This window comes from Sceloporus occidentalis, unplaced genomic scaffold (assembly GCF_023333645.1).
Source record: "Sceloporus occidentalis isolate IW3139 unplaced genomic scaffold, rSceOcc1.0.p SCAF_6, whole genome shotgun sequence".
Lineage (NCBI taxonomy): Eukaryota > Metazoa > Chordata > Lepidosauria > Squamata > Phrynosomatidae > Sceloporus > Sceloporus occidentalis.
This window is the reverse complement of record NW_028316986.1, coordinates 88,658,014-88,674,530: the sequence shown is the minus strand read 5'-3', so window position 1 is coordinate 88,674,530 and position 16,517 is coordinate 88,658,014. Positions and strand designations below refer to the sequence as shown.

At 39.1% G+C, this 16,517-nt stretch overlaps 1 protein-coding gene across 7 annotated transcripts in view; it reads right to left on the bottom strand.

The window, feature by feature from the left end:
* Positions 1–1,697: 1,697 nt before the first annotated feature.
* NHSL1 (NHS like 1) overlaps positions 1,698–16,517 on the bottom strand; it is a 232,883-nt gene continuing 218,063 nt past the window's right edge. For 6 of the 7 annotated variants that reach the window (XM_089530278.1, XM_089530281.1, XM_089530279.1 and 3 more), the window contains 3 exons: positions 7,443–10,817; positions 6,843–6,969; positions 1,698–3,345 (listed from right to left, as the gene is read on the bottom strand). In XM_089530278.1, coding sequence (XP_089386404.1) covers positions 2,691–3,345; positions 6,843–6,969; positions 7,443–10,817 — 4,157 coding nt within the window. In that variant the 3' untranslated portion in view covers positions 1,698–2,690. Of the gene's footprint in view, positions 3,346–6,366; positions 6,419–6,842; positions 6,970–7,442; positions 10,818–16,517 lie in introns of all 7 variants that reach the window. The other variant, XM_089530283.1, reaches the window with a different exon arrangement.

The window sequence follows — 16,517 nt, the reverse complement described above, 5'->3', positions numbered from 1 at the left end:
ACTTCACAGCTAACTATGCATATAAAAATAAATACTATCAATGATTGAAAATAAACTAAGAATAGAAAAGATGGAGTTGGCTTTACATACTTAGCTACAAAAAAGATGTTGACAGTCAATGACTCCTCTAGTGGGGAAAGCTAATGACTTTAACAATTTATTCATTATCACTTGTAACATGTTGTATCAAAAATATGATGGATTTTTTCCTAGCACCAGCTGAAGTACAAATCACCAACTCTGTTTGGCTTTGCAGTATGTTGCTGCAAAACTGCTTATTTAATTGGTATCAGTAATATGTGCCTTTTTCACCAGTTAAATGGTTCACTAATAAATGTATACCATTCAAAGAATTTGGACTTTTGCACTTTTTAGCAGTATATTAAAAATGACCACTTTAAGAAATGATAGTTAAAATATGTTATAAATGTATCCACCCACCCACCTGGAAAGCTCACATTAGGGTGTGAGAAAAAAAAAATGTTTAGCATAAGTGCAAGTCTCTTGTTTTAACACATTTCAAGAGAGTCGAGAAGAGATCATATAAGGAAAAAAAGTCATTAGGGACTGAGTAAGTTAAACACAAAAAGGAGTGGTTTTGTAGCTTAGAAACTGGAAGAATCAGTCCTCAGATATGTTCTATTAAATGTAATGGTGGTGACCCACCAATCCCAAAGTACACATGTGCATACACATAAGCTTTTCTGAGATAGAAAAAGAAAAAAGAAAAAACCTGCGCAACTTCATGGCTCTTCAAATGCTGCTGGGCTGCAACTCTCATTAGTGGCTATGTTGCCTTTGGCTGATGAAAGTTACATTCCATAAACATTTGATGAATATGTATTCCTCACCCCCAACTGAACATAGGTAATAGAAAATGGCTACTACTGTACATTTGTATGAAGACACGCCCCCATGGGGGAAAAAGTTTGTTGAGAGCATCAAATTCTGGCTAGCAACACAATTTGTAGGGTGCTTAAATGGGAGCTATGGCTCCTGTTCAAGAGCCAGGTTCCTACTGCTTCTGGTCAAGAGCGCCATAATCCCTTGCTGACAAGCCCACACACTGGTTTTCTGTACACAGCTACTTGCTAGCCTCCAAGGGTTATGTCAGTAACTTGAGACACAAAGATGACAAAAATGGCAGCCTTGTTTATTGAAGCAGAGTCACAGCATTGTCACCATCCCCTTCTTGAGTTGAGTAAAGGCCCCTGAAATTTGCTGTACTAACGTATACAGAGATGAAGAGAAAAGAAGTCAAGTATTTTTCATTAAAATAAATTATCTACACGGAGGGTTCCGTCCTCCTTAACATTTATAAATGTAAAAATTCCAACACTGGAAGGACATACATTATATAAAGAACTTTCATTATATACAAACATTATAAAAACACACAGCGTGTCAATGTATGCAAAATTCCTTTCCAAAAACTAAAAGCTGCTTCTTAAAAGAAACTGTTCAAAACTGCAGCTGATTTTTTTTTAAAAATTCAGTTATTTTCTTTACAAATAAGGAAAAGTTAATATTTTAACTCAGTGGTAAACAATAAAACTAAGCAGTCTCCGAAATGATGATCATTTTTCCAAATCAAGTAAATGCTGATTATAGACCAAAACAGTAAAAGCATTCTTTGGTAACCTTTAAGTTAACAAATGTTTGATATTTCAAGTGATACACTATTTTTTTTAAAAAAAAAAACCCATTTTTTTTAATAACAAAAGGTGTCAGAAATGCAATTACCACACAGTCTAGCTGGAAAGGAAACATATTGCAATTCTATTGTGTAAATAATCAAACGGGGGTTGTTTTAAAGTTAAGAGGTTAATGGCTAATTGCTCATTTTTTCTCACCATGACCCTGTATTATTTACCTACTTCTTTATTACAAATCTGCATCTATTTATGTTAAGTTGCCCAAAGGACATCTCAATTTCCATTCAGAGAAAACTGATCTAGGTGAGAAATGACTTGTTGAAAACCCAACAGATGGGCTGTAATATGACTGCACAGCAGTCAGTTCTGTATTACAACAGTTCTTTTTTCCTGTTGGATTTTAAAAAATATTAATTCAGACTCTGGATGGCCTGTTGTTGTGTTGTTATGACATAGTTATGACCAGCAGAGAAGCCCACACTGCAAGAAGCAGGGGGAACAATGCCAGTCCTGCTAATTCTAATAGGCTGCATATTTCATTCTATCAGTTCCTGCTCAAAACAGATTACTAAGTTTCATAAATATAATACTTAAAAACCTACTGCCACCCAGTACCACAGAAGCTTCTCATTCTCTCTGCAGACCTTTTTTCACCCTCCAAAATGAAAAAGAAAAAAAAATCACATGTAACCCAGAATCCAGCAATATCTGGTGAGTTGTTTTTTGATTTTTGTTTTCTCTAGAGGATTTTAAGGCTTTTAATGAGGAGTCCAGCTACTAATATTTTTTTTCACACCAGAAAGTCCCATCTAACTACACCATGTAAAATTGCCAGTGCTGCCATATCCATACATGAACACATGCTATATGCTTGGCAAAATAAATTGTACTGATTAGGGCTTGCTGCCAGGCCTAATTCCTTACATACACTTTTTTGTAGGTGCCTAACATCACTGTGCCTTGTTTCTTGATCCTCAGACAACCCTTTTCACATGATGGATATACTTTTATCTTTAAAGGGTTTGGGGTCATCTGTTAAGTTATCAGCTCTAGGTGCCCTGTGGTGTCATCACTGGAACCAGCATCTTCATTAATATCCATTTCATCACTGTCAAACACATCCAATTGCCCCGCATCTTCCTCTTCTAAAGACCTATTAGTCCTGCTCTCTGCAGGTTCAATGGCTTCTACATCACCCTCGCTGATAACAGTCATAGGGCTACTCTGGATCCTGTTTCGAATGCTGTACTTGCTACTTGCAGCTGAGGGCGGGGTTCGAGATCGGCTATATCTAGCACTGGAAAAGGACAAGCTCCTTGGCATGAGGCCTTCATTCTTGGCCCATTCTTCTTGGGCCCGTCTGTTCTTGGTAGGGGAACAACTTGTGGTACTGTCATAGTCCCAGGGAGAATCCACCTTGGCTCTCTGAAATCTTGGATCTGTATTCTTTAGCATCTCTGCTGCCGACATGCGAGAACTGGTGTCTGAGCGACTTCCTTTTTTGAGCAGCAGTGCTTTGAAGTTGTCATTGCTGGTGCTACTCTTACGAATATTCCTCTGAATTGATCCTGCCTGCTTAAGGGAAGCCACAATTGGAGAAGCACCTGTTGGTGTAACAGGGGGCGATGGAGAATGGTTTCGAATGCGTTCTTCCTCAGAGTCTTTGCGGCCAAGGACTTTCCTTTTGGATCTGTGATTTTAATGTAGAAGGGAAAGTAGATAGCAGTATTAGTCATTTACATAAAAGCAGATTGCTATTCTAGATATTATTTTTAAAAATAGTGTTTGTTAACAACAGGCAGATATTAGGAGGGAGATATTAGAAAAAGAAATGGTGATATTCTAATAAAAGGAATTTAATTCTGAAGTAAGTGACTTATTTCTACTCTGCACCACAAGATTAATTCAATTTACATGTGATCTACAATGTTTTATTTTTCATTTATATTTGCTGAGCAAATCTGTGAATCCTGCTACACCTTTTCTTCTGTGTAGTAGTCTTTTTCAAATGAGTGCAACCTACAAAGTATATACCAGTTATATTTGTAAAGGTATTCAGAATGAATTTGCCAAAGGGACTAAAATTAATGCAAACTAAATAAAATTCATATTCTCTGGGAAGAGCTAGTAACCAAACAAGTATTTAACTTTCCTGTCAAATAGTAATTTGCACATAGCATTATAATGCTACTGAATTGCTAAAAAGCAGCTCTCTGAATTTGCAGAGTGGTGAAACTATTCCCTTAACAATACATTAATTTTTAAAGAGGAGAAACCACAGAGTTTATGGGTTAAAAACAGGAACTGAGAAGGGGAAAATGAAATTACTGTCCCTTCAAAGTTATCAACAATCATATTTTAATGTGATCCAAGCACTCCAACTCTTTTTAAAACAATACTGAACAAATATCAATTGAATATTCCCTCTTCTTTGGCCTCTTCTAATTGAGTCATGGTAGCAAAGTAATACCACTTGTTTAGGGTGTTCTAAATTGAGATGAGACAAGAGCAAGGTTTCCCTGTTTCCAGGAAGAACTTTCACTAGGCTATTATCTCTTTATACAGAGATAACAGTTACAAACAAGCTGACTGGCCTCCATTTTTCAAAATCTCTGTATATCGAGATTATGTAAGTTGTTGTTGTGTGCCTTCTATGATGATCCTAAAGCAAACCTATCACTGAATTTTCTTGGTAAATTTGTTTAGAAGACGTTTGCCATTGCCTTCCTCTGAGGCCAAGAGAGTGTGACTTGCCCAAGATCACTCAGTGGGTTTCCATGACAGAGCAGGGATTCAAACCCATGTCTCCTGGACTCCTGCTCCAATACTCAAACCACAACACTTTCCTGGCTTTCTAGATTATATAAACTACTTCTGAAAAAAATACAGTGTTTGTGCCTCCTTCTGAGTTTAAAAATTAGTGGGCACATATGATCTGCATTCAAATAAATGTTGTTCTCCATTTACATACGTATATCTCATTTGATAATCAGTATAGAAAGCATCTATCTAAACTGCAATGGGTTTCCAGTATAGTTTTGTATATGGTTCCAAATAAAATTACTTGCAAAATTGTACATCTACAAAGCAAGATACCAAGCCAAAGAAGTTGGGGGGGGGGGAGAGTAGTATTTCCATGTTTGTTTTACCTTTTGCTTTTGCTGACAGTAGGGAGAACAATTTGTTGATGGAAAATTTGAAAGAGGGATATAAATGAAAGAATAAAACCACAAAAATGTGGTTTCACTCCTTTGTAGATCACTAATACATATACTACTGTTTTATAATATGGACATAACCACTAACAGAAAGAACATTCTTAATACTTGCATCTTGAAAATACACATTTTGTATAATTATGCAATACAGACTATTCCCATTATGCAAAAGGTAAAGAACACGATCCATAAAAAAATTAAATGGCACAACTGAAAACAATGGGACTTGACTACACTTAACAAAATGCCCTTTTCTTAAGTTTATACTCTTTACCAGTAATTTCCCTCTCTGCACATAAGTATAGCTAAAGTTTGCACTACAAGATAACAGCAGGGAAATCATACACTAAATTGTGGTATATTGGTTCATGTGTCAATACCTATGGGCTATATATGATTTGAATGAAACAAAACAAACAGATCTCAGGGTTTTCCAGAGGATGTTTCCAGTTAGTGTAACCAATTTGGGTTGAGGACTTACTCACACAAGAACCTACTCTTTTACAAGGAAAATTGTGTGTGTGTGTGTGTGTGTAAGGCTGTGGGAAGAGTAAAAAAAGCTCTTATTTATTTTAAATCCTCACCTCACCACACACTTCTTTTCTCACAACAGAATGAAACCTACTGTGAATATTATACATCTCAAGAACAATTTCAGTTGTGTACAATGGTTTGGCATACTAGTAGGAATTTTCACTTTTGACTGAACAACAGACTCCTATGCCATATTACAGTCCAGCCTTTATTATGGCATCGTCAGTTTTCTTTTCTTTTATTTTTTTAAAAAGATCTTGATTTACATTTAATAGATGGGGGAAAGGGGCTAATATGAAATCATCTTCTTGAAATGCACAACTGTCCACAAAATCTTTCCTATCCTGTAATATGTAACAGTGAGTACTATATACTGGGCTTGAGCCAAACTTCCTAACAAAATGGCCCCGTTTTCTTTTCTATGAAAATCAGCAGAACAATTCCTCTACATATAGAACAGAAAGAGAAAGTCTATATGTGCTAAGATGTTTGGATATAGCTCTCATGTACAGAAATGTTCTTAGCTGAAATGTGGAAAGTGTATGGGTGACTAATCATGCAGCTAATTCTATTGTATTCCAAGAACCTATTTCAGTAAGTGACCACAGGGTGGAACCAAATATTGCACATTTGATATTCCAAGACAAGATTAGTCAGTTTCTTTTTAGGGTATTCCCCAACCCAGTTAGAAAGGGCTGCTATCTAAAGATCTGAAGCCAAGTGTTTTATCTGTACAAGAGAATTTACAATGCTGTAGCCCAGTGAAAGCTAAAAAATAGTTTCCTTTTTAAAATCAAGGGAGAATGGGGTTAAGGTAGGTAGGGATTGTCTGTATTGCACTTTTCAATCCACAAATTGATGTGCCCCCAAATATCCCCTATTCATCTGGATTATGGCAATCTATAATCCAGCTACTGTCATATGTTTTGTCATATGACTGATACATTGTGTTTACTTGCCAGTTTAAGCCAAGCTTGCCATGAAGCATTAGAGTTGAGCCTCTGTCCCAAACTGCACCATATAATCAGCGGAGGAGAGTAAAAAGGGATGGAGAGTAGAAGGAAATAAAATAAAAAGATACACAGAGAAAGCAACAGTATATGTTAAATCAAGCAGATTGAGAGCAATAGTACAATATAAACAAGGAGTCAGTCAGCACCAAGAAGGAAACAAAAGGCTGACAATCTAAGAAACTTGATTTTGCTGCTAGTGAAGTTTAGTTTTAAAATTAGTGAAAGGTTATTACAAAGCAATGAAGGTACACACACATACTACCTACAGTTTACTTGCATCTAAAGTGAGTTTCTTCAGGAATTAAACAAGAACCCAGCTGTGTGTGATGTAAATGTGTATATAAATATATATGCACATATTTAAAACAACAACAAAGGATCGTGTGGATGGAGCAAAACAGATCAGGCGATTTAAGTAATACCTATGAATGGCTGCAAAAAGGTCTTCAGTGGTCCTTGGTCTAGGTGGCATTGCCATCTCCATATTGTCTTCCCCATAGTTTGGGCTTTGCAGTAAAAAGCTGCTTGCTGCATCTGATTCAAGCATGTCTGCAGAAATGCAAGCATAAGAATTAAGTTACATTAAAAGCTTCCAACATCAGAAAAGAAGTAAATCCAACACAGCAATCCAAACAACACATGGTTTTTTTTATTCTAAGAAACATAAAACTCCCTTATGTTTCCAGGGTTCTTCACACTTAGTAAAGGCCATTACTGATATCTCGATTTAAAAGCTACTAACTCAGGAGTTTTTAGAACAAGGATTATGGCTGACAAAATCCCATTCAAACACTGATTTTATTTTTAAAAGATGAGAAGGAAGACGAAAAAGAAAAGAGCAAAGATTCATTACATATAATTAAGAAAATTCTACAATTTCCCTTCAGAACTGTTTGTGTTGGCATAGATGGTTTCAGAACAGCCCATTCTGTAACAGACTACTAGGACATATCATATCCCAAGTATGCCTAATCACTAATGTGCTGGGTAAAGAGAGAGAACAGAATTAAAAATAGGCTTACCACTTTCATCTCCTTGAGATAGCTGCCTGTCTGTTCTAGAGATGCTGTCTCCATTTCTGTCACAACTGATTCCTTCATATAAGCAAGGCTGCTCTTCTTGCCTGGACTGCAGTGTCAAGACATTGGTTTCCAGTGTTTCACAGGAGGGAGAACCCATAGCTCCTCCTTCTGGAACAAGGTTGCCTGAGTCCATTTCATTGGAGTAGAGTCCATCAGTAGGATAATCCCTAGCCTGACTAGACTGTGTAACTGCAGCATCCCTTGTAGTTACGCTTGGAATGCTTCTGACTGTTTCACCCACTTCAGCTATTTTTTCTGCTGTAACATCAGGCTGTGGGGGTGGTACAATCAGGAACAGTTTGGGTTTCTTTGAAACAGGTGGCGGCTTCTTGTTTGGCGACATACCCTGAGGCTTGCTGAGTGACTGTCCCTGAAATGACAAACTTGAAAGACCACAGTGAGAACTTTGATACTCCACTGGTTCTTCTTCAGCACTGGCTGGCAATAGATCATTGGCAAAAAAATTAGTTGGATTTGTTGCATTTTCAGGCATTTTCTGACCAATATGTTCAGGGTTAATCCCACTGAGGCCTGGGTAAGATGTCTGGCTAGGGCTGTAAACAAAGCTTTTGTCAAAAACTCTGTGAGGGTTCACCTCACTCTCATCTAGGCTATTACTCTGCCTTACTGACACACATGATTTTAAAGGTGATTGAACTTCAGTCAGTTTTTCCTGAGACTTGGTTCTGGAAGCAGATTCAACTGACTGTTCACCCTCTGACATCACAGATTTCTTCACAGACCTCAACTGTACCATTTGCAGTGCTTGGGTGGTTACTAGAGGCATTGCAGGCCTAGTGGGGTCTTCTTTATTTAATGGTTGCTTTATTGTGCTGTGATTAGATCCCTGCTGGTTATATTTTTTGAAAGAATGGGGTGCATGTTTATATTCCTCTTTTGTGAATTTGGGGTCTAAGGATGGTGCTGGTGGAGCAAACGAAGAAGAAAAAGGAGATGAGAAAGGAGGTGCTTCTGAAGGAAAGAAATGACTCATAGAGGGATCCTCATTATTAAGCCATGTATCATGTTGAGGAAAGGTTGCATTTATAATGGCTTCTGGTGGAGGTGGTGGGAAATTGGGAGATCCAGGTGGAGGGGACAGATCCATACCATCCATTAAAGCAGGTGGTGGGGGAGGAAGAAGATGATCAGCAGTGTATGGAGACATTAGAGGAGAAGGAATAACCAGAGGGAAGCTCAGGTCAGGATCAGGTTTCTTCACATTCACACAGCCTTCAGCAGATGTATTCGAAGAAAGAGAGGTGGAGGAGGAAGATACTGAAACTGACGACAAGAGGGATGACTTCCTTTCAGGCACTTTAGGCTTCATCTTGGCTTTTCCATTTCCATTTGACACAGATTTCAGAATGACAGGCACTGGTGTAAGTGCTGTGGGTGTGTTGGATTGGCTAGAATAACCACTAGATGGTGAAGTCACTCTATGTGACTTTTCTGGAGACGTGGTCTTTGGTTTGGATAACCCAGAGGTTACATGTGGTGCAGAAGCCCTTGATGCATCATTAAAGCTGACGGCATTATAATCATTCAGCTTCAATGTAGTATTAGCAGAATGAACTACTGGGGATTTTAACTGATCATCAGGCATCCCAGGATAGTCACTGTAGTAACCCCACTGGTCAGCATACTCTGACTTGATACTGCTTGTCTCACTCTGAGAGGGGGTGACAGCACAGATGGAGTACATGTTCAGGCCTGTTGCGGACATCATGCTGCTACTGGCACTCACTGAGCTCTGGCTTCGAGAGCGTAGCACCCAAGGGTCATCGTAATCACTGCAGGGGCTTTGAGATGGAGAGCTGCCATTTTTGCTCCTGAGGTTCAGTTGCAAGGAGTGCTCGAGAGTGGCAATCAGCATATCATCCAGTACCTGTCCATTGGACTGAGATTTCTTCTTGGGGATCCTTCTAAGAGAGTCTGTCCTAGATGGTGGTAAAGGTGGTTTCTTTGCCTTTTTTAAGGATATGCTTCGTGAGAGGGACTTGTCAGTGCAGTTTGACACATCTCCCAAAGATTTCTTTTCATTCCTGTCAAACACACTAACATTATGCCTAGAGTTTCCAAAACCATTATTATTATTATTGCAGGTTTTGCCTGATTTGAGCCCCGAGTCAACATGCATGGAAGTGTAATAACCATCATGGTCTACAGAATATAAGGAGCCTGAGTCTTCTTTGGCAGAGACTCTTTCCAGGCTGTTGGTACTCAAGTTGCTCACAGGTGTAGAACAGCCTGGAGTGGCACAATCTGGCTTGTGCATAGGATTTTCCTCATTTCCAGGGCGCCTGAACCCACTGTGCCCTGTGCCGTTCTGACTTCTGCCCTGTGTTTTATCCACCAAGTAATTTGATTCACTCCTATTGTCACTGTCTTCAGAGTGGTTTGGGAAATTGAGATTGTTCCTACAGCTGTAGACTATATTTTGAGGGCAATTTTCCACAGTTCCTGCATCACTGAGAGACACTCCTGAATCTCCAAGAGCAATCACCATCACAGCATTTGATGAAATGGTAGTGTCTGAGGACTGTGAGTGATGTGTTGAACTGGTCTCACTCCAAGTTCCACTAGAAGAATGGTGCTGATCTTTTGTGTTTACCATGCTATTGGCAACCAGATTATCTCTAGGCTTTGAATATGAAGAGGCGTTGTCGATTTTACTATCCATCAATCCAGCACCGTGTGTTGTGTGAATAGCAATCACTTCTGAAGAAGATGATAGGGTAGCATTTGGTATGATGCTAGTTGAATAAGTGGCATGTGGTGAGACCATGCATGCTGGGCTTTCTGTGTGTTCACCCTCAGAACTCCTTACAGCTTGAGACTTTGTCCTCTGAAGCACATCTACTCTACTGTTATTCCTTATATGTTCTGTGCTATCACCCACTTGCAGTTTGCTTATTTGATGTGACAAAGCTCCATCTTCTGTTGACTTAGAAAGGCTATGCCTACGCTCCAGTAACTGCAGCGACACTCTTGCCCCAGACCGAGGAAGACTGTGAAAACCCAGGTCATTATTTAGACGAGAAGCAAATACTATTCCAGCAGAATCACTCATCACAGACATGTTTCCAGATGAACTGGACAACTGAGACATCTGGGCTGCAATTCCTTGTCCCTTCTGTGCACGTATCCGCCTTACTGAAGGTGGCACCACTTTGACTTCATCTGTCTGACAGCTGGAGTCCTTGGTGTCACAGTGCTGCATAGAAGGGAGATAGCTATCAAGTCTTCCTAATGTGGAATAGTGTTCAGGGATACATATTGAATGGCCACGGAAGTCATTTTTACCAGCTCCAACTGTTGAGAGTTAAAAGAAAACAAGGGTTATACAAATGATGACTTTATCACATTTAAACTGCTGTATTCATTAGCAAATTACATGCAAAACACTGTATTGGATTTATTGCCCTGAAGACCAAAATTACATACCGTACCTTATTTTCCAAATAGTGTTGGAATTTTTAAAAATGGTATGAGTTGAGAAATATAATCCATCCAATTGGTAAAGAACTGGAAACAATCAATACCAGCCTATTAACATGCTCCACAGTTTATTTAAAGTCATTTTCAATCATAATTATTATTGTTGAATCCAGAAAACCATAATGTATTACTACAGTTAACACAATGTTTTACTTATTATTATTATTATTATTATTATTATTATTATTATTATTATTATTAACCCCAGATAATCTCTAGTGTGAACAAGGGAGAAAATACCCTAAACAAGTAATGTAAGAAAAGTTGTTTCCCAACTTTGTTTTTGCAGATTCTAGCCATAGCTTCATTGTTTTTGCTTCCATTCAAAAACACTATGGGATTCTATGAAATCCATATGATTCTGCAGACTCTTTTTCTATTATTTTTCATTATTATTTACTTCAATTTTCAAATATTTGTATTTTATTTCATGTGCCATGAAAATGAAAAAATCTAGTCCTAAAAACTGCTTTCAAAAACAATTACTGACTTCCTTAATCAAAGCCAAGATAAAGAAATTAATACGTATTTAAGTAAGAAAGCCAAGTGCTTAAGAACACTGATTGAGAAAATATGCCAATTTTATCTGAATTTAAAGAGATTTAGGCCCGGTACAGACCGCCCAAAAAGGGCAGTCTGCCAGTGCCTATTCTTCCACTGGGGTGAGAAACACAGTAGACAAACCGCGTGGTTTCCTGCCGGCAGAAAAAGAACCTGCAAAAAGCGGGTTCTTTTTGGGCGCGATACTGATGCCGCAGTGCACCAATGGTGCACTCATGACATCAGTATCACGAACTGACATGAGAACGCTAAGCGCCCGTCACGTCAAAATGGTGGCACCCATCTGTACAGGGCGCCGCCATTTTGGCGTACGGAATACATGCTAGGGTTGCAAGGCGTCTGTAAGCAACCCTAGCACGTCATCAAGACGTGCGTTGAGGCCCGTCTGTACCGAGCCTTAGTTTGGGTATGATATTTTCCATAACTATACCTTGAACAGATTTAATTTGGGTTTACTGTCTATCATAACAAATCCACTGATAGAAGCAGTGGGCCCTAAACTGTGAGAAAGAACCTTAGGTTGCCCTACAGAATTCTTTTAAGCTTTTAGGTATAGGGATGGACTGTAAAATGTGAAAAAGTGAGTTATAGTGGAAAATCTGATCTATTAGTTTCCAATTAATCTGCTTTACACTGGAAATGAAATTGGACCACAACTTGTGCTTCCTCATTAAATATGAATTTCAGGGGAAGCATCTGATGGAGACTTGCTGCCGGTACAGACCGGCAAAAAGAGCCAGCTTTGGGTTGCAACTCTTCCCCCAAGCCAGCATCATGCTGCGCTGCCAGTCTGACGATGGGCAGCATTTTGGTAGTGTGGCATTTAGATGCTGCTTGCCAAAGAAATGCTGTAGAAATGCCACTGTCTTGGCTAAGGCATCCTTTCCCTGGCGCAAAATTTTTGTGCCAGGGAAAGGCCAGATAAGTGCTGCGGCATGTGGTTGCTGCAGCCCCGATCCAGCGCACAAAGGGGTGGTGTGATGCCACCCCTTTAGGGCGCTCTGTTTTCAGCCTTGGCTTCCTAATTAGAGAAGAGCCATTCGTTACAGTGCATATTGAGGCAGGTAGGTAGGTCATGATCTAGTGTGTTGATCGCAGAGTGACCAAGGCTGTATCTACACTGCAGAATTAATGTGGTTTGACAGCACTTTAACTGCCATGGTTCAATCTATGGAATCCTGGGATCTATAGTTTTGTGAGATTCAGTGAAATTCTAAACCTACTCTGTTTACAATAACCAAAAAATTCCAAGGAATAATGACAAAAGAAGATTTAATAAGGGTAAGCTATAATTCAAAATAATTTTAGACTGTCTTCAGGCAGTTCGTTCTAAACCTACTTGGATACAAAAAACAAGCAAACAAAAAACAACTCACCACCCTTATTTGCACTTCAGGAAGCTAGCATATCATAACGGATACTGGGGCATGTTCTAGGTCTAGAATGTACAATCAGTTCATATGGAGTATTGGCTTCACTGTTGTCCTCTAAAAATGACATCTCCTGCTGGGCTAATATTTATTTTGGTGAGCAAGCTCCTTTTTAAACTGAGGATATTCCAACAAACTTTCATAGAACTTCAGGCTTAACTACAATACATTTTTTAAATAAATGTATATATAATCTTATGCTGTTGCTGTTGTTGTTGTGTGCCTTCAAGTTGTTTCTGACCTATGGTGACCCTAAGGCAGGTCTGCACAACATATGGCCCAGGGGCCACATGCGGCCCACCAAAGGATTTTGGGCAGCCCACAAGGATGTGGAATGATTTCCAGGCTCCTCTGTCACTTGGCCTCCTCTTGAGGAGAGGGCGATATGGATGATGAAGGCCTGGGCAGAGGAGGATGGAATTAATATTATTAATCAATCAATCAATCAATCAATTAATTTTTAATTAAAACTTATTGGTGGCCTGACAAAGTTTAACTTATTTTAATTTTGGCCCCCACCTACTGTCAAGTTGTATAGGTCTGCCCTAAGGCAAACCTACCATGGGGTTTTCTTGGCATGTTTCATTGCCATCCTCTGGGTCTGAGAGAGTGTGACTTGCCCAAAGTCCCTCAGGAGGTTTCCACGGCCAAGTAGAACCCTGGTCTCCAGAGTCATAGTCCAACACTCAGACCACTACACCATGCTAGGTCGTGTATATCCTTAAGCATCAGTATATTCAAGTAGTATTTTAATAAATCCAAAATGCAGTGTTTGAAAAACAGAAAAGAGCTGGGGATGGAGGGGAATTTGTTATCTGACAATGTTGCAGGTCACTGCAAATGAACAACACAGGCATTTTGAAATGCCTGCTACTTTGCTGCTCTTGAGAGGGGTTTTTATGGCATGTCAGATAAGACTCTGTTTTCCAGAGTCTTTCAGTTATCTTAATTGTTCAATGTTAAGTGGACTGTGAAAAGTAAGGGCATTCTTTCCATAAATTTTAATAGCTGTTCAAGCTACATTCACTTGCTGTTTGCTTTGGCATAAAGCACACTAGGACAGCAGAGAATGGAAGAATGGGGAAAAGCTAAAGACAAGGGCATTTATGAAACTTTAACTTGTTTTTGCTATTTCAAATAAAATAAATTGTGCACAACTGTAGAGCAGTTTGCTCATTCTGAAGAACGTCTGTGTTCCAAACAGCACAAACAGAAACTCACGAACGTCAGTATGATTTTACTAGCAGCTTTGGTATAGTGAGAAAGTGACCTTTAGAATTTTTCCAGCATAAGCAGCTCAAGTGAGAAACTGCATTAGATTGCTTCACACAGACCAAGCAGCCTGACCATTCTTGATAGCCTCATCAAAGAGACAGTGTGAGAAGGTAGAGTAAATGCCTAAGAAAATAGCACACTATTAAAGACAATTGTGAAATTATGTCTACTCCCGTCTGAAGTGAGAAGAACTTGCAACTTTGCCAAGTGGCCTAATTTTTTTTTTAAAATTTAAACCAAACACAGACACTGCAGCATAAATCTTCATGGAGGTACAAGTCAAGCCTGTCTCCCTCCTTTGAGGATCAATGCACTCTGCCAAAGTGTTCAAATGCTGACTCCAGCTAATCAAGTGGAAATATGGCTATGAAAATTTCATTGCCCTTTGGTCACATAAGAGAAGATGGATAATGTATGATGATTGGTAACCCACCATGCACACAGCTCCAGCTAAAAAGACATTGGTTTGTCACACTGGCCAGAGTACCATTGGCCAGTGGGAGGCTGTTGTAGCCTGTCTCCCCAGAACAGCATGATGACAAGGTCAAACCCAACATAGCACATTCAACTGCCAAAAAAAAGAAGAGCAGAAAGGAGGTAGATTATCTCCTCCTTTCTAAAACAAACACTTGGTCAATCATGCTAGACCTGCACAGCTGGAGGGAATTCTGGTTTCATACATCAGCTGGAAGATCAATGACTGCTAGTGATGGGTGGTGGTGTATGTTTGGTTATAAATTTAATATGCAACCTTGAGACCATTCAACCGAAATGTATGATATACATTTAACAAATAATAAAAGTGCAAAGTATTACTGCTTATCTGTAGACAAATCTCAAGGTCATTCTTTCTCATGATGGAAATGACAATGCTCCTTTTCAAGAGCAGGAACTCATGGACAAGTATTGCCAGAATTATCTGCACTTTGGTGTGAGTTAGGATCTCTCCTGTGGACAGGACTCCAAAAGAAGAGCACTTCTTTTTCTATACATGGTGTAATTCCAATGTTGCATGGGTGGTGCGACATTTGGTGGAATTTTCTTCCTCACCCTTATCCCATCCTTGGCACTACTGGAAAACAAGCTCTGAAAAGCCTCTTACACTGCGCCCACGTTTTTGTGGTTTTCAGAATATGCTGAAAGCCGTGCGGGAGTGCACGGGGCGGTACGTCCCATTGTGACTAATGGGACGCATGCCGACTGCATGCACGAGCCCCATTCAGTTAAATGGGGCTTGAGCGTGCATGGTATTTGCTTTACACGGGGGATCCGGAACTATTAGCCTTTTTTCCTTTATGACTATTGCCAGTTTTGATATATGTGTTATAAACTGTACTGCTATTGTACACAGTTCAGCCTGAGTTGCAATGTATGCAACATCTCAGCATTCTCCATGATTTCTGATCAAATTTTGAAACTTATGTGGTACTAGAGTGTTCCCATTTATCCATCTAGTACAATACAACTTTAGAAGTACAGTGCGGTATACTGTCTACTATAACAATATATAGTTGTCCAGTAATCCCAATTATGAATCATATTCTTCTAATTTTCTATTTGTTAAGTTTGGATTTCCATGATAGTTTCAGAGACTTAGCCATAGGTTGATTTTATTTTGGATTCCATTAGAGGGCTATGTTTGTTTTTAAATAGTTATTTTGTATTAACTTTATAGTGCATTCAAATCCAGATCTTATTAGAGCTAGTGTAAATGCCCAGAAAGAAATCAAATGGTTCACATTCACTAGTGATGTGTCTTCAGGTCCATTTTTTAAAAATCTTCAAGAGAAGTATCAGTGAATTTATGCCCTACCAAACAATACATAGCACAAAGCACAAAACATGTGACACATGGTGCTTTAGGTTTGTATTTTAGATTCCTGTATATTATATAAAAGGACAAGAGAATCCTTGGCTTCTCTTGTTAAAGGATTTCAGGTAACAAGAATGGAAAAGATCTACTGCAAATCTTGAACACCTGGCTTTTTACTAGTCTTCACAGTTCTTGATTAGATGGACTGGGAGTCTGACATAATACAAGATGCCTGTTCTCCTCTGGTGGGGCAGAGAGCAGCAAAGTGCTATGGTATGCCCTATTCATAATAGTGCATCGTGACTGACTTTCTTTCTATCATTATGACACTGTCCTCAGTAGCAGAAATTATAATTCAGGCTTATCTGGCTTCTTGTCTACATTCTGCCCATTTTAGTCCTTCCAGTTTGCATGATCTCCATTTGATGTATATGT